The following is a 21,791-nucleotide window of genomic DNA, read 5'->3' as shown; positions in this document are numbered from 1 at the left end:
GCAGCTGCGCTGCACAACTGGAGGTTGTGGCTTGCCAGACCGTTTAACATACATTTCTGTGCCCTCCAGTCCCCCAGCTCAGGCCCCCATCTGTCACAATGTGGTATCTCTGTGCCTATGCAGACATTGAGAACGCTGAGAAAATGGCGACCGGAGCGAGGAGAGGGGGCGGGGCCTACTCTGAGAGCGGGCAAATGAGGTATACAGGGGAGGGAATCTGTCCTCAGTGAGGAGTGTCCGCTCCCTGTGCTGAACAGCCGCTGGGCGGAGCCGCACTGTCCCTCTGCATGACTGACATGCAGAGGGAGTGAAACTAGGCCTCAGGCGAAGCCGGGGCCTAGATTTAAACATGCGGCCAGCGTGCAGGCACCATCGGCGCGGTTCTCCAGTGAAAACTGCAGAACCGGCCGGAAATGTTACCACAGTTACATAACACACTCCCCCCAATAAATAAAGTACAAGGGGCCCCTGGAACGACCACTTTCTGTGGTAAAAACGTCTCAATACTTAGCTTTTGAGACGCAGGTGCCAGGTCCCTGGGGGGGGGTTAAACGCTCCGTCCGGCAGGATCCTGAACAGGGCTGCGGATGGAGACCGGTCTCCTGCAAAGCAGAGAGAACCGTGATGGCTCCCACTTCAAGCCAGAGCCCGAGGGATGGTGAAGGAGCGCGGCATGTGAAGGCTCCAGCCTTGTAAAGTCAACCTTAACAGCACCGCCGACACAGTGGGGTGAGAAGGGACATGCCGGGAGTCCAGATTGGACCCGCTTTTCTTCCAAATCTTTGAAATCCAAAAAATCAAAAATCAAAAATCAGAGAATGCATGTGTGTGTGTGACCTCCTGAACACAAAGCATTGAAACTGGCTAGGACTGGCTACCAGGGGGTGTATATGCTAGGAGGGAGGAGCTACACGTTTGAGTGTAGTACTTTTGTGTCCTCCGGAGGCAGAAGCTATACACCCATGGTCTGGGTTTCCCATAAGGAACGATGAAGAAATATAGTAACACTCTAAAGTATATGGTAATACTCATGTCCAACACTCAACGCTAGGTTCATCAGGCGTAATCATATGTATAGATTCAATCAACATTTAAAAACAGGAAAAAGTTTTCTGCCCCGGGACTCAATGATGTAAGTGTCCCCTTCATGATATGGCATGGCTGCGTGTTTGCACACAATTGTGTTTTTTTTGCACATTTTTTGTACATGCAGAGGGGAGAGTTACACATTTTACAGTATCCCGTTCTACATAAGAGGGACTGACAGGACCTTAAGGGTGAGCTGACATGAATCGGTGGCACCAACCTAAATCTAGGGTGTGCTACCTCCGCTGGTAGGAAGGGTTTGATAGGGTGAGCTCAGATCATAATAGGAATAGGGCGCCCTCCCTCTCTCCACCAATTCTGCATGTAAATAATTTGATAATGTTTTAGCCTTGGTTGATATCTATTTATCTATTTTATATTATATTAATAAAAGTTATATTTTGGTACATCCTGGAGGGAGTCTCCGCCATTATTCATGTAGGTACTATGCTTCCATTACATTTTCCCTGCTGAATACATACCCTGCATGGCATCTCTCTTCTGCTGCTCTGACCTGATCAGTGCAGAACAGGAGAGGAAGCTTGCCGAGACCGGCACGGAGGCTGCATGAGTTGAGCAACTGTAGGAATTTTTACACGAGTAATTCAATGTGATAAGATCTAATAAAGGGAATTTTGTTTACTTACCGTAAATTCCTTTTCTTCTAGCTCCTATTGGGAGACCCAGACAATTGGGTGTATAGCTTCTGCCTCTGGAGGCCACACAAAGTATTACACTTTAAAAAGTGTAACCCCTCCCCTCTGCCTATACACCCTCCCGTGGACCACGGGCTCCTCAGTTTTGGTGCAAAAGCAGGAAGGAGAAAACTTATAAACTGGTCTAGGTAAATTCAATCCGAAGGATGTTCGGAGAACTGAAGACCATGAACTAAAAGAACAATTCAACATCAACAACATGTGAACACAAAAGAACAACCAGCCCGAAGGGCACAGGGGCGGGTGCTGGGTCTCCCAATAGGAGCTAGAAGAAAAGGAATTTACGGTAAGTAAACAAAATTCCCTTTTTCTTTGTCGCTCCATTGGGAGACCCAGACAATTGGGACGTCCAAGAGCAGTCCCTGGGTGGGTAAAAGAATACCTCAATAAAGAGAGCCGAAAACGGCCCCCTCTTACAGGTGGGCAACCGCCGCCTGGAGGACTCGCCTACCTAGACTGGCGTCTGCCGAAGCATAAGTATGCACTTGATAGTGCTTCGTGAGTGTGCAGACTAGACCACGTAGCTGCCTGACACACCTGCTGAGCCGTCGCCTGGTGCCGCAATGCCCAGGACGCACCTACGGCTCTGGTAGAATGGGCTTTCAACCCTGAAGGGAGCGGAAGCCCAGAAGTACGGTAGGCCTCGAGAATCGGTTCCTTGATCCACCGAGCCAGGGTTGACTTGGAGGCCTGAGAGCCCTTACGCTGGCCAGCGACAAGGACAAAGAGCGCGTCTGAATGGCGCAGGGGCGCCGTACGAGACACGTAGAGCCGGAGTGCTCTCACAAGATCCAAAGAGTGCAAATCCTTTTCACACTGGTGAATTGGATTAGGACAAAAGGAAGGCAAGGAGATATCCTGATTTAGATGAAAAGAGGATACCACCTTAGGGAGAAATTCTGGGACCGGGCGCAGAACCACCTTATCCTGGTGGAAAACCAGGAAGGGAGCTTTGCATGACAGCGCTGCAATCTCAGACACTCTCCGAAGTGATGTGACTGCCACCAGGAAGGCCACCTTCTGAGAGAGACGGGAGAGAGAGACCTCCCGCAGCGGTTCAAAGGGCGGCTTTTGAAGAGCCGTCAGGACCCTGTTAAGATCCCAAGGTTCCAACGGACGTTTGTAAGGTGGGACCATGTGGCAAACCCCCTGCAGGAACGTACGGACCTGCGGAAGCCTGGCTAGACGCCTTTGAAAAAACACGGAGATCGCCGATACTTGGCCCTTGAGAGAGCCTAGGGACAAACCCTTGTCCATTCCAGATTGAAGGAATGAAAGGAAAGTGGGTAAGGCAAACGGCCATGGAGGAAGGCCGTTATCAGAGCACCAGGATAAGAAAATTTGCCAAGACCTGTAATAGATCTTGGCGGACGTTGGCTTCCTGGCTTGTCTCATGGTGGCAATAACATCCTGAGACAACCCTGAAGACGCTAGGAGCCAGGACTCAATGGCCACACAGTCAGGTTGAGGGCCCCGGAATTCAGATGGAAAAACGGACCTTGTGACAGCAGGTCTGGGCGGTCTGGAAGTGCCCACGGTTGACCCACCGTGAGATGCCACAGATCCGGATACCACGACCGCCTCGGCCAGTCTGGAGCGACGAGAATGGCGCGACGGCAGTCGGACCTGATCTTGCGAAGTACCCTGGGTAGCATCGCCAGAGGAGGAAACACATAAGGCAGTCGAAACTGCGACCAATCCTGTACTAAAGCGTCCGCTGCCAGGGATCTGTGATCCTGAGACCGTGCCATGAAGGCCGGGACCTTGTTGTTGTGCCGTGACGCCATGAGATCGACGTCCGGCGTTCCCCAGCGGTGACAGATCTCTCGAAACACGTCTGGGTGAAGAGACCATTCCCCCGCGTCCATGCCCTGACGACTGAGAAAATCTGCTTCCCAGTTTTCTACGCCCGGGATGTGAACTGCGGAGATGGTGGAGCCTGTGACTTCCACCCATAGCAGAATCCGCCGGACTTCCTGGAAGGCTTGACGACTGCGAGTGCCGCCTTGGTGGTTGATGTAGGCGACGGCAGTGGCGTTGTCCGACTGGATTCGGATCTGCCTGCCCTCCAGCCACCGATGGAAAGCCAATAGGGCTAGATATACTGCCCTTATCTCCAGGATATTGATCTGAAGGGACGATTCTATTGGAGTCCAGGTTCCTTGAGCCCTGTGGTGGAGAAAAACCGCTCCCCAACCTGACAGACTCGCGTCCGTGGTGACCACGGCCCAGGTTGGAGGTAGGAAGGATTTTCCCCGAGACAGAGATGTGGGTAGGAGCCACCACTGAAGTGATGTTTTGGTTGCCAGGGAAAGAGAGACATTCTTGTCGAGGGAAGCCGAACTCTTGTCCCATTTGCGGAGAATGTCCCATTGGAGTGGCCGTAGATGGAATTGCGCGAACGGCACTGCTTCCATAGCTGCAACCATCTTCCCCAGGAAGTGCATGAGGCGCCTTAAGGGGTGTGACTGACTCCGAAGAAGTGATTGCACCCCCGCCTGCAGAGAAAGCTGCTTGTCCCGCGGTAGCTTGACTAACGCTGGCTGGGTCTGAAACTCCATCCCGAGGTAAGTCAGTGATTGGGACGGCGTCAACTTGGATTTCGGGAAATTGATGATCCACCCGAACCGCTGGAGAGTCGCCAAAGTGACGGTAAGACTTTGTTGACACGCCACCCGAGAAGGGGCTCTGACTAGGAGATCGTCCAAGTAGGGGATCACCGAGTGGCCCTGAGAGTGCAGGACCGCCACGACGGATGCCATGACCTTGGTGAAAACCCGTGGTGCTGTCGCCAGGCCGAAGGGCAATGCGACGAACTGGAGGTGTTCGTCCCCGATGGCGAAGCGCAGGAAACGTTGATGTTCGGGTGCGATCGGCACATGGAGATAAGCATCCTTGATGTCGATCGATGCTAGTAAGTCTCCTTGTGACATCGAGGCGATGACGGAGCAGAGAGATTCCATCCGAAACCGTCTGGTTCTCACATGTCTGTTGAGCAGCTTGAGGTCCAGGACGGGACGGAATGACCCGTCCTTTTTTGGCACCACGAACAAGTTGGAGTAAAATCCGCGACCACGTTCCTGCATGGGAACGGGAATCACAACTCCTTCGCTTTTTAGAGCGTCCACTGCCTGAAGAAGTGCGTCGGCCTGTGCGGGGGGTGGGGAAGTTCTGAAGAAACGAGCCATAGGCCGAGAGCTGAACTCTATCCTGTAACCATGAGACAGAATGTCTCTCACCCATCGGTCTTGAACGTGTGGCCACCAGGCGTCTCCAAAGCGGGAGAGCCTGCCACCGACCGAGGATGTGGCTAGGTGAGGCCGAGAGTCATGAGGAGGTCGTCTTGGAGGCAGTGCCTCCTGCGGCCTTTTGGGGGCGTGACTTGGACCGCCACGCATAGGAGTTCTTCCGGCCTTTCTCCGGCCGGTTGGACGAAGAGGATTGGGGCTTGGCGGAGGGACGAAAGGACCAAAACCTCGCCTGGATTTTTCTCTGCTGAGGTCTCTTAGGTTTGGACTGGGGTAAGGAGGAGTCCTTTCCCGAGGATTCCTTAAAAATCTCATCCAACCTTTCGCCAAATAAACGGTCGCCAGAAAAAGGCAAACCAGTTAAGAATCTTTTGGACGCAGAGTCTGCTTTCCATTCGCACAGCCACATGGCCCTGCGGACTGCCACGGAGTTAGCGGATGCTACAGCCGTACGGCTAGCGGAGTCCAGGACGGCGTTCATGGCGTAGGACGAAAATGCTGATGCCTGAGAGGTTAAGGAAGAAACCTGCGGAGCAGAATTCCGCGTGACAGCATTAATCTCAGTGAGACAAGCCGAGATTGCTTGGAGGGCCCAAACGGCCGTAAAGGCCGGGGCGAAAGACGCGCCCGTGGCCTCATAAATAGACTTCACAAAGAGCTCTGTCTGTCAGTGGCATCCTTCAGGGATGAGCCATCGGCAACAGACACGACTGACCTAGCAGCCAATCTAGAGACTGGAGGATCCACCTTGGGGGAGTGTGCCCAGCCCTTAACGACTTCAGGAGGAAAAGGATAACGCGTGTCAGTGTGCCGTTTAGCAAAGCGCTTGTCCGGGACCGCTCTGGGCTTCTGGACAGCGTCCCTGAAGTTAGAGTGATCAAAAAACGTATTGCGCGTACGTTTGGGGAATCTAAATTGGTGTTTCTCCTGCTGAGCAGCAGGCTCCTCTGCAGGAGGAGGAGGGGGTGAAAAATCCAACACCTGGTTGATGGATGAGATAAGATCATTTACCAAGGCGTCCCCCTCAGGGACATCAAGGTTAAGGGCGAAGTCAGGGTCAGAGCCCTGAGCTCCCACGTCCGCCTCGTCTTCCTGAGAGTCCTCCAGCTGGGATCCAGAGCAGCGTGAAGAAGCCGGGGAAGAGTCCCAGCGAGACCGCTTAGCCGGCCTGGGGCTGCGATCCGGGCAGGAGTCCTCCGCCTGGGACCTAGGGGCAATCCTGGGAGCGCGCTGCGGCGCGGACTGAGAAGGACCTGGAGGAGACAAACTAACAGAGGCCGGGGCCTGTGAAGGGCCCGGCCTGGACTTCAATGCTTCCAGGAGCTTAGATGACCATTTGTCCATAGACTGTGCAATGGATTGAGACAGTGACTGGGAGAGTGTCTCAGCAAAAGAGGCCAACGACGGTGACCCTGTCACTGCAGAGTGTTCAGGGGGAGCCGGGGGATCTACATGGGCCGAGGGTCCCACAAGTGCCCGAGGCTCCGGCTGAGCAAGCGAGGCAGGAGTCGAGCATTGCTCACAGTGAGGTTAGGTGGATCCCGCAGGCAACATAGCCCCACAAGAGGTACAGGACGCGAAAAAAAATCTGCGCCTTAGTAGCTTTGCTCCTTGTGGACGACATGCTGTTGTCTCTTAGGAGAGTGACCACTGAGGGTATATGGGAAAAGGGTATCAGCCTTTCCAAACAGATTATATATATATATATATATCTATTCCGGCACCCTAGGGGGACCAGCACCGTGACCGGTGTGGCTTACCAACCGCTAACGAGCGGTGTGTGACCTCCAGATTCCCTGTCGTGGATCCCCTGGGTCTGCAGAGCTGTGTCTGAGTAGCATCCACCGGCAGAATGCTAAAAATGGCTGCCGGAGCTCTCAGGGGAGGAGTGGAGCCGAGGTCGGCGCCAACAAAGAGCGGGAATCTGGAGTCCCCAAGTGGTCAATGAGGGTGGGGGGAGACATGTAAAGATGCTCCAGCCCTCAGAGCCGACATCATGTCGGTAAACCCGCCCTTACCCCTGACAGGCAGGCCCGGGGGCGGGCTTTTCTCGACTAGGCCGCGGCGAAGCCGGGGACTAAATTTAAGGCCGTGCCCGACAAGCAGGCACGGTCGGCGCGGAAGTCCGCCGAAAAAAACAAGGGACGGAACTACCGCGGTTTCCGGGGAGAAGGAGCGACCTCCCTCCCTGTACAGTCCCCGCATGGGGACACAGAGTACCTCTAAGTTGCAGGGCCCGGTCCCTGGGGGTGAAGAAGCTCCGGTCCGGCAGGTTCCACCAGGGGCTGCGGATGGAGCCCGGTCCCAGCACGTGGATGACCGGTTAGGATCCCACTTCTCCCAGAGCCGCATAAGGGATGGTGAAGGAGACGGCATGTGGCTCCAGCCTCCGTACCCGCAATGGGTACCTCAACCTTAACAACACCGCCGACATAGTGGGGTGAGAAGGGAACATGCCGGGGACCCCTTCGGGGTCCGCTTTTCTTCCATCCGTCATAGCTATGTATGAGAATGCATGAGTGGATGTGTGCCTCCTTCCACACAAAGCATAAAACTGAGGAGCCCGTGGTCCACGGGAGGGTGTATAGGCAGAGGGGAGGGGTTACACTTTTTAAAAGTGTAATACTTTGTGTGGCCTCCAGAGGCAGAAGCTATACACCCAATTGTCTGGGTCTCCCAATGGAGCGACAAAGAAAGTGTGTGTGTATATATATATATATATATACATACATACATATACATATACACACACATATATATATACACATATATATATATATATATATGTGTGTGTGTGTGTGTGTGTGCAAATGTGCATGTAGCAGGGCTGTGTGTGCAAATGTGCATATAGCAGGGCTGAGTGTGCAAATGTGCATGTAGCAGGGCTGTGTGTGCAAATGTGCATGTAGCAGGGCTGTATGTGCAAATGTGCATGTAGCAGGGCTGTGTGTGCAAATGTGCATGTAGCAGGGCTGTGTGTGCAAATGTGCATGTAGCAGGGCTGTGTGTGCAAATGTGCATGTAGCATGGCTGTGTGTGCAAATGTGCATGTAGCAGGGCTGTGTGTGCAAATGTGCATGTAGCAGGGCTGTGTGTGAAAATGTGCATGTAGCAGGGCTGTGTGTGCAAATGTGCTTGTAGCAGGGCTGTGTGTGCAAATGTGCATGTAGCAGGGCTGTGTGTGCAAATGTGCATGTAGCAGGCCTGTGTGTGCAAATGTGCATGTAGCAGGGCTGTGTGTGCAAATGTGCATATAGCAGGGCTGTGTGTGCAAATGTGCATATAGCAGGGCTGAGTGTGCAAATGTGCATGTAGCAGGGCTGAGTGTGCAAATGTGCATGTAGCAGGGCTGAGTGTGCAAATGTGCATGTAGCAGGGCTGTGTGTGCAAATGTGCATGTAGCAGGGCTGTGTGTGGAAATGTGCATGTAGCAGGGCTGTGTGTGCAAATGTGCATGTAGCAGGGCTGTGTGTGAAAATGTGCATGTGGCAGGGCTGTATGTGAAACTGTGCATGTAGCAGGGCTGTGTGTGAAAATGTGCATGTAGCAGGGCTGAGTGTGCAAATGTGCATGTAGCAGGGCTGAGTGTGCAAATGTGCATGTAGCAGGGCTGTGTGTGCAAATGTGCATGTAGCAGGGCTGTGTGTGGAAATGTGCATGTAGCAGGGCTGTGTGTGCAAATGTGCATGTAGCAGGGCTGTGTGTGAAAATGTGCATGTGGCAGGGCTGTATGTGAAACTGTGCATGTAGCAGGGCTGTGTGTGAAAATGTGCATGTAGCAGGGCTGTGTGTGTGTGTGCATGTAGCAGGGCTGTGTGTGTGTGTGTGTGTGTGTGTGTGTATAATACACACTGCAGAGAGACTAACAATTCATTACTTCCCTCTTGTACCCCAGTACATCTTAATTAGTGATAATACCCCTCTACTTTACACACCAAGGACGTTTTAATTAAGGGAATGTTTTTCCCATTTTCTGCTTTCTAAACCTAGGGTGCATCTTATGGTAAGGTGTGTCTTCATACTAATTTGCTCAAATTATTAAAGATAAATTAAAAATAAAAAACCTCTAAAGACTTTAGGCTCCGGTTTCATATCTGCACTATGGCTTCCATTTACAATTGAAGCCAAACCCTTTGGCAGATCCAAGCAGTCCTTAGGGACTCAATTCACTTATTAGTTAGGCCCTGTGCCCACACTGCAGATTTTGGCGCGGATTTTCAGAAATCTGCATGTCCATTGTGAAGCCAGCAAAGTCTATGAGAATTCAGAAGTGCTGTGCCCACGTTGAGTATTTTTCCCTTGCGTACTTGGTGCAGATTTTTTTTTTCTGCACCAAATCTGCACCAAATACGCAAGGGAAAAATAAGCTACGTGGGTACAGCACTTCTGAATTCTCATAGATTTTGCTGGCTTCACCATGGATATGCAGATTTTGCTGCAGATTTCTGAAAATATGCATCAAAACTACACAGCGTGGACACTTGGCCTGAGGGTCTATTAATTTGAGGTTTCTGTTATTTTGATGTCAAAAACCAAGTTGCATGCTGCACTATTCTTGTTATCAAATGTGATAGTGACAATGCTGGAACCAACGGCAGAAGAACCAAATACAAACCAGAAGAAAGCAGGTATGTGAAATATCTGATCATGTAACATTAGTAAAACGCGTTCTCTACATTTATGTAACAAAGCCTAGGGAAAAAATGTAGAATTTTCTGTATCTAGTAAACTAAACCAACCTTAAAATACGATCGAGCTTCTTTGTAGCGGCACTCTAAAAACCTTGAATGTGAAACCTCAGATAAAAAGTGCGAGGGATCTCTGGGGATCTTCACCTTTAAACTGTCCACAGTAATCTGGACCAGATCAACACTGAAATAGAAAGTGAAAAGGAAAATTCTAGTCATAGCACAATGTTACAAAAATTACACTTATACCCTTTTCTAGCAAGTCAATAATAGAACACTTGTGATAACAGGGCTCAAAAAATAAGGTCTTTACTTTTAAAATGTATCCCTTTTTATTTAGCTTGAAAAAGCACCTTCGAAAAGCTGCAACATTGGCAGTGTAAAGCCTGCTTTACACGGGACGACCGATTATGCGATTTCACAATCGATCGTACCCGCCCCCGTCATTTGTGCATCACGGGCAAATCGCTGCCCGTGTCGCACAAAGTCGTGAAACCCCCGTCACACGTACTTACCTGCTGAGCGACCTCGCTGTGGGCGGCGAACGTCCACTTCCTGAATGGGGAGGGATGGTCAGCATCACAGCGACGTCACACTGCCACCGGCCAATAGAAGCGGTGGGGCGGAGATGAGCGGGATGTAAACATCCCGCCCACCCCATTCCTTCCGCATTGCCGGCGGGAGCCGTGGGATGCAGGTAAGCAGAGTTCATCGCTCCAGTGGTGTCACACGGAACGACGTGTGCTGCCATAGGAACGATGAACCGGCACAAGTAAAAATAAACGATATTATGAAACTGAGCGACGAGTACACGACTCACGATTTGTGAGCGATACTGCGTCGCTAAGAGGTTTCACACGAGACGACATCGTGTATGATGCCGGATGTGCGTCACAAAAACCGTGACCCCGACTATGCATCGCATGATCCGTCGTCTCGTGTAAAGCACCCTTAACTTAGGTGAATAAATCCACAGCTTTTTAGATTTTATTTGCTAGAATGCTGCAATTTCACTGTTTCTAAGTATATTTTTCTAATGTCGGAGGAACCCAATTGCGCGCATCTCACAATTTGCAGGTTATTTAACATATGCCTAGGAGGCTGTTGAATTCAGGTCAGAAGATTCGTGGCCATGAAGATCAGAAATGGTAACCGGCTTCATGAAGAGGTAGAGAATATAAATGAACACAAATTTAACAAATATTTAAAGTTTTCTTAATAAACTTCCTTCACCAAAAACTGACGGCCTTACCTGCTATAGGCCCCAGCATATCGACCAAACTGAAGCTTTCTGAAAGGCGCAAACTTCCGATCCATATTTCTCTTCAATCGTAAAGGGCCGTGCCAGAGGTAGTTGCCACTCCTTTCATAAAACACTACTAAATGTATGGTGTGCGCTGCCATCTTGAAGATGTAATGAAGAGGTATTTCTGTGCCTGAGAGATCATCCATCCCTTCCAGTCGGGGATCTCTTCCATCATATTTCTGCCACTGAAATCCCATTTTTTCAGCAGCTCGAAAAATACTACCCTGTAAAAAAAAAAAAAAAAAAAAAAAAAAATTATAAAAAGTTTGTGATGAAAGAGGATAACCTCAGAAATCATATGAAAACATCTAAAACTGTAATGGACATCACAATAAAAATATAAATGATTTGTCTAGTTCAGAGGTCCCCAACTCCAGTTCTCAAGGCCCACCAACAGTGCAGGTTTTTGGGATTTCCTTAGTATTGCAGGTGTTAAGTAATTACCTGCCCAGGTGCTGGTTCCAACAGCAGTGCAATGCTAAGGATATCCTGAAAACATGCACTGTTGGTGGGCCTTGAGGACTGGAGTTGGGGAACCCTGGTCTAGTTGATTACATTCTTATTCCAATAAGGTAAGGGCTATATGTCGTATGAGATTCTAATCATAGTGTTGCATCAGGACACCCATCTACAAAATCATATTCCGACCTACAACCTCCTGTGTATGCAACGCAATTGTGAATATTTGCAAAAGTGTTGGATTTTCTGTTGCTGGTTGTGTAGACTCAATACAAGTCATATGCATCTGTGGCTTAGCAAATTTTTTACAGAAAACTCACAGCTTTAGTCACGCGATTCATCTGTTAATAGGTGATGTGTGATGTCACCATGTAGCCTCAGCCTAATGATTAAAGGATGAAGCATTAGGCAAAACGAGCGTTGGGGTGCTCACTTGACTTCACCAGGTTCTGCACTATACTTTTTGTTTTGCATTTATTAGATATTTTTTGGCACATCATGCTATAAGATTATTACTCCTCCTTGGGATATATTGGTACCCATTATCCTAAAGCAGTGTATAAGGCTGCAACTTTGTAGGCATTTGTATAGTTTAACACCGGATACTTTTTCTCCTGTTACGAAGCATGTCTTTTTCGGTTTGGCTTTTTTTTTTTACTTTCCCATCTCACTATTCACTTTGATTGTGGCCATCTAGTGGATCTTTATGGTATTACCCTTTGATATTCCTTCATTATACCATTTATTCTATTTAGTATTTTGAGGGTATTTGCTATTAATGTTCCATATATTGACATTTGGGCACTTTTGCTGTTCAAATTTTTGAGAAAGAATTTTATACATTATAGGTAGTTGATTACAGAAGTTAAGGCAGAAAATACCTAATTTTTTTAAAAATATTATACTTTATTAATATAATAATATTATATTAATAATATTATTATAATATTTAAGCACCCCTTAAAATGACAGATAAGTGAACTATAATCAATTTTTCCATATCTTAAAACTCAAATCCCAATAAATTGATAGGGAGCTGAGGGCCTACAAGGGCAAGCCGCCGAGGAATGGGGGCACCAGGAAATTAAGGGTGTACTCCATTGCCAGGTAGGGGCAAATCGATTTAGGGATATTATCAAAAATCCCCTTTATATGAGATATGGATTAATGTCATTTTTTACTTGTCTGTTTATAGGCTAAGATATTAATGTGCACTGAGTTTATGAGTGGTAGGTTGTTATATGTTTTCCTGTGAGACCCTAGTGGTAATCTATTTTTTTGTTGAGACCCTAGTGACCTGACACTAAAAAGGGTGAGGGCCAGAAAAGGGAGAGCCGCCGAGGAATGGGGGCATCGTTTAAATTAGGATGTGCTCTATTGGCAGGCAGCAATATACTTAATTAGGGTGAGAGGGAAGGGAACCCCCCTCCTTTTTGACTATATATCTGTGTATTGTGTATAGTGGTCTTACAGTTTTTCTGATTGGGTTCATAGCAACCTCCACGGTATTCAAGAAATTTTAGTCCACTTATGCATTAAAAACCAAACAAAAAACATATCAATAAAAGTATAATATTTTAAAAAAAATTAGGTATTTTCTGCCACAACTTTTGCTGTTCAGTATTCTGCTTGATTTCACCTTTTTATCAGTTTTTACTCATTACTTATTAATAAAGATTTGTTATTTATGTACTTTGGCTGTTTACTCTTTATGTCTGTAGATTTTTGATCTTTTCACTAGGGTCTTACATTACTACATGGCCAAATGTAGATGTTCTTTTAATGATTAAAGGGGTTTTCCACTGTTAAGACAACCTTTTCTCAATCCCATATACTCTCTGGTACTATTGCAGTGGTATCGACACTGCCTCTCCTTGGGATTGTGTGACATTGTTATGTCACGCAATCCCTGCGGCCAAGCAGTGCTGGCTTCACTCTCCTTTTCTACAGATAAAATCAGACATCTGGAGGAAGTGATAGCTGTGGCTGCTCTCTCACTTCCTCTAGATGTGTTGATTTATCCGAAGGTGGGGAGAGTGAAGCCAGCACTAACTGGCCGCAGGGATAGCGTAACAATTTCAAACAATCCCAAGGAGAAGTGCCAATACTGATGGAGCAGCTCTAGCACCAGAGGTGAGTATATGTGTTATTATTTACTATGCTGCAACATAGGGATTGAGAAGGGATTGGCCATACAGCAGACAACCCTTTAATAAATGAAATATTTAGTCATTCAGTAACAAGTTAAAAAATGGGCGACAACCTCTGTAGTAGCATTAATAGAAGCGATTATCCTTACTTTATGTTCCCATGTCTTGTCCAGTAGGCCTAAAGTGGTGATGTCTCCATGCTTGCAAAAATATTGACATCCCGGTGGTAAACTGTCAGGCGAGCTCCTGAGCTGTTCCAAATCTTTTCTTAATAGTTCCAAAATCTGAGAATCCACTAGAAAGACCGGTACATTGTGATTGGAAACCAAATTTAAAAAGATCTTAACCACTTTCTGTATGGAAAGAAAGAGAACATAAAATGTGTTTATTATCTTACAACTTTAGATTTTCATCTTTCTTATAAACACATGGGCTCAATAAATTACCAGCTAAATGAAGCACATGAATGTCTGCCATCAGAGGTGAAATCAGAAGTCTGAAGGCTTGGAGGAGATATTTACACACACTTCTAAAACTTTAGCTTAGAATCTATAATGCGATAAACATTCGATGGACTATGCGCTCTACTTGCCCAATGTATGCCGTCCGCAGCAGACAAGCTTCCTTTCAGCTTGGAGAAAGCCGGACCATTCTAAACAAAATAAACATTAGATAAAGAAATGAATGGAAAAAATACAAGCCAATTGGCTGCTAAAAATTCAGTCTGCTGAAAAACCCAGAGATCTGAAACCTCATCAGGATCTGACAGCAGATTTAATCTCGATAGAGCAGGTCAGGTCTACTGAAATCTGCAGCAAAAGATTATATGATACATACTGTAGAATGATCTAGATTACATGTACATTTTGTAAACAATAGCAATGCCTTTGCAAGAAATCTACAGCCTGATCCAAAGGAGGTGAGTAGTTATTGCCGTGGATATCACCCTCTCTGGAAATCTACTCTGTACTAATACTTCACACAGATTATCTGGTAAGCGCACTATTGAGGCTTTGAAAACTTCATCCACATATATTACCCTGTACATTTGTGGCAGTTTTGAGACATCTGGCCCAGACTTACACAAATTCTAGCCTGTAACAGCTTTAGGCTGGATTCACACACATTTTGCTGAACTTTTGTTGATATTCTATTAGTTAAAAACACTGGGGAAAATGTACTTTAAAGACTATAGTAAATTATTGAAAAGTCTAAAACACAGACTTTTTTTACTTTCTCGCCCTCCTGCTTAAAAAGATCGTCCAGTACTATTACACTGATGACGTATCCTTAGGATAGACCATCAATGTCTGATCGGCTGGGGTCCGACATCACGCACCGCCATCAATCAGCTGTATTCAGCAACAGCAGCATGTAGCCAAGCTGCCCCGACTTCTGATAATGGCTGGTTGTGTACTGCACATCCGCCCCCCGCCCCATTCAAATCAACAAGAGGCGAATGTGCAGTACACGACTGAGGCCGCTATCAGAGGACGGAGCAGCTCTACAACTGAGCATTTCCGGCGGCCTGCTGCCGCCGCTGGCACTAGGGCTATGTGCGCACGTTGCGTATTTGCATGCAGTTACGCTGCGATCTATGAAGATTATGCAGAAGACGGCTGCTGCCCGAAGCGCGCGTTCTAAGAAGTGACATGTCACTTCTTTCCTGCGCTCTGCCTGCAGGTCCCGCTCTGTCTATGGCAGGGGCTGCATCCAGAGCGCATGAAAACGTTTTTTTTTTTTTCATTACGGACTCTTTCTGCAGTGATTTGAAGCACACGTGTGCTGTTCAAATCGCTGCAGAACCTTCTGCAGGGACAGAGCGCAACGTGCGCACATAACCTAATAATGGCTAATTGGCGGCAGGTGTCCGATCTTAAGGATACGCCATCAGTGTAAATAAGTGGACGACCTCTTTATTGTGCATATTCTGATATTTTTCTGATGTTTCTTTTCATTAGGCTTCTATTCAATGGTAAATGTATACACGAGGGGTTTTTTTTCCATTTCTGGGGACAAAGTCAACTTCAAAAAATGGCTAAAAAAATTTCACTTCACTGTTCATATATTCCTTTGAGCGTTTTTATTCTGATTCAGGTTTAGAGATTACTCTGGCTGATGAAAATAAAGTGCATGTCACTATTTTGAAGTGTCTCCTAACACAATAAGCTCAAAACTAGTCACTGTCCAATCAAAAGGCTGCAAAAAAAAACAAAAAAAAAACCAACTCTCCAAAACACACTTAAAAAGCTCTTTACAGCTGTGAGCACACAATATGTTTAAGATGCAGACACACCTGAAGTCACTTTAGGGATGAGCCAGTGGTCTCTCCTTGAATTGGCTTTGCTGCACGTTTTGCCGCCGTGTTTTTGCAAGAATTTAAAGCGAAACAATCACCAGGATTTATCTATATAAACTAAACCCAGTGCTATCATGCTGATTCTATACATACCTTTAGTTGTCAGTCTAGCATCTACAGAGGCCAGGCAGCAGACAGGGGCAGGAATAGATACCAAAACCCCACCCACATACAAGCTATTCGGCAGCTGTTGCCAATCAAAAACCTGTGCATTTCCTGTAACTTTATTTGCCTGTATTTCAAAACTATACATCCAATCTGACAACTATAGGTATGTGTAGAATCAGCCTGTATAACACTGGTTTAAAGGCCACGTCTCACTAAGCGACATCGCTAGCAACATCGCTGCTGAGTCACGGTTTTTGTGACGCAACAGCGATGTTGCTAGCGATGTCGCTGTGTGTGACATCCAGCAACAACCTGGCCCCTGCTGTGAGGTCGCCGGTCGTTGCTGAATGTCCTGGACCATTTTTTGGTCGTTGCTCTCCCCCTGTGAAGCACACACTGCTGTGTTTGACAGCGAGAGAGCAACGATCTGAATGTGCAGGGAGTAGGGAGCCGGCTTCTGCGGACGCTGGTAACCAAGGTACACATCGGGTAATCAAGCAAAGGCTTTGCTTGGTTATCCGATATTTACCTTGGTTACCAGCGTCCACAGCTTCTAGAAGACGGCTCCCTGCTCCCTGCACACGTAGCCAAGGTACACATCAGGTAACTATAAGCAAAGCGCTTTGCTCAGTAACCCGATGTGTACTATGGTTACGAAGCACAGCGTCGTTACACAGGTCGCTGGTGGCTGATCTCTGATCGCTGTGGAGATCTGCCTGTTTGACAGCTCACCAGCGACCATGTAGCGACGCTCCAGCGATCCCCGCCAGGTCGGATCACTGGTAGGATCGCTGGAGCGTCGCTAAGTGTGACGGTACCTTTAGTTTATATAGCAAAATCTAGTGAACACCACCCAAAGAATGAACGTGGTACTTCTTTTAACCACTTCACGGTTTCTGAACACTGGAGTGGTTAAAAAAAACAAAACACTGAACTTTTGCACAATAAATTCATTTTGCCATTGCTGTTGTATTATGTTCATTTTTTACTAAGGTTTTTTAGCGCTTTTTAAAAGGCATATTCCAGGTGGAATCCACCTGAAATAGACATCTTGTGCACATACCTTTTTTCTAAGGCATTTTCAAAGCAGAAACTGAGATGAAACTGAGTGCAAACTCTCTAAAGATTGAGTAAAATTACTCAGTGTGTCTTATACTGCTTCAGGAAACAAAAAGTCTTGAAAGAAGCGTTTTCTAAAGATGCTTCCACTCGCAAAAAAAAAACAAAAAAACCTCCATGTGCACACTCCCTAACCCCTGAAAAGTGTCACAAACAAGCAATCTTATATGGCTGGGGATACATGACAATTTTTAACATAGATTGCCGTATGTCACTGCTGCATTGCACCATAATGTAAGTGTATAAGGTCACAGTTTGACCCACAATTTTACCACAACCATGATAGACAAGTTGCGAAACGGTTCTGACTATGGTAAAATGGCAAAGTGGCAAGCAGTGATCTTTGGCGGCCCAACCTGTGCTGTACCTAAAATCACCGTGTAGCCCCAGCCTTAACGTTACATAAAAAAGGCATCAAAAACACTTGGAACTTGAAAAGTGTGGGTTCTTTTTTTACTAGCTTTCAAAATGAGTTGTTTTTTTAATTAAGGGGATAATTTATCTATCCATAACTCCTCTTATTAAGATCTGGTGTCAACAGGAATAAAGGACAGAAACATGTCCCACTCTATGCCCCGTACTACATAAAATATCTCAGTGCCCTATATGATATGGGAAGAGATATTACCTTGGTAGATATGTAATAGCGGTAGTAGTACAGCTGGAACAGAAGAAACAATGTACTTGCTGCTGTCAGCACAGCCAGCACCACGTTTTTGTTGACTCGCTGCATTATCCCGGACTCGCAGACGTGTGATGGCAATTCATATCAAATCTGGGCATTGTTGTCAGGTCATATGAGGTATGCAGCCAAACTGTAATGTATCACAATAAGGTTATTACATCAATCACATCATCAAATACCTACAGAAAGTAAAGGATGTGTTCTATCTATAAAGCAGAGGGCAAGGTAGCTACCGTACATAAGAAACAGCAGACTTTCATGCGGAATGGTAGCTAAAACAGAGGGTCCTGAGCAATAAACCCCCTTATAATATGACTTTAAAGAGTATGTTCACACTGCGTCTTTTTCCTGCTGTCAAAACCAGCTATTTTTCGGGCAGACTCTTCTCTAGAGTTTTGCAAACCATAACCATTTTTTTTTGTATTTTCCCGAGCGCTTTTTGAATGTGTTTTTCCTGCTAGTGCTATTTTTTTAATCATTTTCCTAGCGCTTCTTGGGCTCCTTCTTACTGGCATTTCTGTGTTTTTTAAGCCATTAAACAATGAAGCAAAAGCAAGCATTTTTTTTTAATGAAAACTCTAACAAAATGCTCAAAAACATCTCGGGCTTCTTTGCAGCCTTTCCATTGACTTCAGTTGTATTTACTGTATTAGTGGGAATTTGCCAAAACAATGGACACGTTACTGATCTTAATGCTTGGTATCTTTGCAAGCATAAAATATTTAAAAGACAATCAGAAGGCTGAACATGTCAGATCTCTCCTTCACTCCCTAAACCCCATCACTCGCTCGCTTATGTCACCGCACCTCAAAAACATTGGTAGAATTTGACATTATCTCACCATTGACTCTGCAAAAATTCTTACTGTTGCACTGATTAATTTCTTGCTTGTATTACTGCAACTTTCTACTAATCAGTCTCATTCTTACTAATCACTTACATCTCCAATCTATCCTGAATGCAGAAGCCAAGGTCATATTTCTGTCCAACCACTACACTGGTGCCGTCTTTCTGTGCCAATCTTTGCACTGGTTACCCATCCACTACAGAATCTAATAGAAACTTATTACTCTATGGCCACGTTTACACATTGCGTATTTGGTGAGTTTTTTACCTCAGCATTTGTAAGAAAAAAACAGGACTGGGTAACAAATACAGAGGTAAAAACACTCACCAAATACTCAACGCGTGCACTTGATCTTACACACAAAGCTCTCCACAGTTCTGCACCGCCCTACATCTCTTCGCTCATCTCTGTCTACAACCATACATAACATACTCTATAATCCCAAAGTCAGACTCAAATCTTCAGGACTTCTCTCGTGCTGCACCAGTTTTCTGGAATGCACTACAAGAGACAATCCGATTTGCAGTATCTACAGTTTTAAGTGTGCCCTAAAAACAATTTATATTTTAGACTGGCCTATCACCTCATCTCAATAATCTAACTATCCCATTATCTCTTCATTGCACGCGATAGCACTGTGCATCTGTACTTGTACACATACTGGCTGGTGACCGGTTCATGCAGCCTTATTTGAATGTCCCTATTTATTTTATTGATGGCTGGGTCTTACATGACATAATTTTTACCTTTCGTGCCGCCCCTATTTCCTCATAGATAAGCTTGTGAGCAGGGCCCTCACTCCTCTTTGTATCTGTTGAATGGTGTTAGTCTGTAATACTTGTTTGTACAAGTACCCTTTGAATTTTAAAGTGCTATGGAATATCTTGGCGCAATACAGATAAAAATTATTAGTTATTATGTGAACAGGATGTCATTTTCCCATACAAATTAATAGGACCATTCTTTAGATTGCTTTATTAGCACTTCTTCCACCATTTACAGATGAAATCAGAAGTTTACATACACTATCTAAAAAGAAGGGAATTTTGTTTACTTACCGTAAATTCCTTTTCTTCTAGCTCTAATTGGGAGACCCAGACAATTGGGTGTATAGGCTATGCCTCCGGAGGCCGCACAAAGTACTACACTTAAAAGTGTTAAGCCCCTCCCCTTCTGCCTATACACCCCCCGTGCTCCCACGGGCTCCTCAGTTTTGGTGCAAAAGCAAGAAGGAGGAAAAAGAATTATCAACTGGTTTAAAGTAACTTCAATCCGAAGGAATATCGGAGAACTAAAACCATTCAACATGAACAACATGTGTACACAAAAAAACAGGGGCGGGTGCTGGGTCTCCCAATTAGAGCTAGAAGAAAAGGAATTTACGGTAAGTAAACAAAATTCCCTTCTTCTTTTTCGCTCTATTGGGAGACCCAGACAATTGGGACGTCCAAAAGCAGTCCCTGGGTGGGTAAAATAATACCTCGTAAGAGAGCCGTAAAACGGCCCTTTCCTACAGGTGGGCAACCGCCGCCTGAAGGACTCGTCTACCTAGGCTGGCATCCGCCGCAGCATAGGTATGCACCTGATAGTGCTTCGTGAAAGTGTGCAGGCTCGACCAGGTAGCCGCCTGACACACCTGTTGAGCCGTAGCCTGGTGCCTCAAAGCCCAGGACGCTCCCACGGCTCTGGTAGAATGGGCCTTCAGCCCTGAGGGAACCGGAAGCCCAGCCGAACGGTAAGCTTCGATAATTGGCTCCTTTATCCACCGAGCCAGGGTTGATTTGGAAGCCTGTGATCCTTTACGCTGGCCAGCGACAAGGACAAAGAGTGCATCCGAGCGGCGCAGGGGCGCCGTACGAGAAATGTAGAGTCTGAGTGCTCTCACCAGATCTAACAAGTGCAAATCCTTTTCACATTGGTGAACTGGATGAGGATAAAAAGAAGGTAAGGAAATATCCTGATTGAGATGAAAGGGGGATACCACCTTAGGAAGAAATTCCGGAACCGGACGTAGAACCAACTTGTCCTGGTGAAACACCAGAAAAGGGGCTTTGCACGACAACGCTGCTAGCTCAGACACTCTCCGAAGAGAAGTGACTGCTACTAGAAAAACCACTTTCTGCGAAAGTCGTGAGAGGGAGATATCTCTCATTGGCTCGAAAGGTGGTTTCTGAAGAACCATCAGCACCCTGTTTAGATCCCAGGGTTCTAACGGCCGCTTGTAAGGTGGAACGATGTGACAAACTCCCTGCAGGAACGTGCGTACCTGTGGAAGTCTAGCTAGGCGCTTCTGGAAAAACACAGAGAGCGCCGAAACTTGTCCCTTAAGGGAGCCCAGCGACAAACCCTTTTCCAGTCCAGATTGAAGGAAGGACAGAAAAGTAGGTAATGCAAATGGCCAGGGAGAAAAACCCTGAGCAGAGCACCACGACAGAAAAATTTTCCACGTCCTGTGATAGATCTTGGCGGACGTTAGTTTTCTAGCCTGTCTCATAGTGGCAATGACGTCTTGAGATAACCCTGAAGACGCTAGGATCCAGGACTCAATGGCCACACAGTCAGGTTGAGGGCCGCAGAATTCAGATGGAAAAACGGCCCTTGAGATAGCAAGTCTGGTCGGTCTGGTAGTGCCCACGGTCGGCCGACCGTGAGATGCCACAGATCCGGGTACCACGACCGCCTCGGCCAGTCTGGAGCGACGAGGATGACGCGGCGGCAGTCGGCCCTGATCTTGCGTAACACTCTGGGCAACAGTGCCAGCGGAGGAAACACATAAGGGAGCTGAAACTGCGACCAATCCTGAAATAAGGCGTCTGCCGCCAGAGCTCTGGGATCTTGAGACCGTGCCATGAACATTGGTAGCTTGTTGTTGTGCCGGGACGCCATGAGGTCGACGTCCGGCACCCCCCAGCGGCAATAGATCTCCTGAAACACGTCCGGGTGAAGGGACCATTCCCCTGCGTCCATGCCCTGGCGACTGAGATAATCCCCTTCCCAGTTTTCTACGCCTGGGATGTGAA

General features: G+C 46.8%; 1 protein-coding gene across 1 annotated transcript in view; it reads right to left on the bottom strand.

Moving 5' to 3' along the window:
- Positions 1-21,791, bottom strand: part of FKTN (fukutin) — a 72,900-nt gene that overhangs the window by 41,155 nt on the left and 9,954 nt on the right. Inside the window, exons 2-6 of the mRNA XM_075316648.1 lie at positions 17,868-18,054; positions 14,246-14,305; positions 13,803-14,006; positions 10,991-11,268; positions 9,790-9,922 (exon numbers count right to left, since the gene is read on the bottom strand). Coding sequence (XP_075172763.1) covers positions 9,790-9,922; positions 10,991-11,268; positions 13,803-14,006; positions 14,246-14,305; positions 17,868-17,972 — 780 coding nt within the window. The 5' untranslated portion in view covers positions 17,973-18,054. The remainder of the gene's footprint in view (positions 1-9,789; positions 9,923-10,990; positions 11,269-13,802; positions 14,007-14,245; positions 14,306-17,867; positions 18,055-21,791) is intronic.

Source organism: Anomaloglossus baeobatrachus, chromosome 1 (assembly GCF_048569485.1).
Source record: "Anomaloglossus baeobatrachus isolate aAnoBae1 chromosome 1, aAnoBae1.hap1, whole genome shotgun sequence".
NCBI lineage: Eukaryota > Metazoa > Chordata > Amphibia > Anura > Aromobatidae > Anomaloglossus > Anomaloglossus baeobatrachus.
The sequence above is the reverse complement of the archived record's forward strand: the minus strand, read 5'-3'. Positions and strand labels throughout refer to the sequence as shown.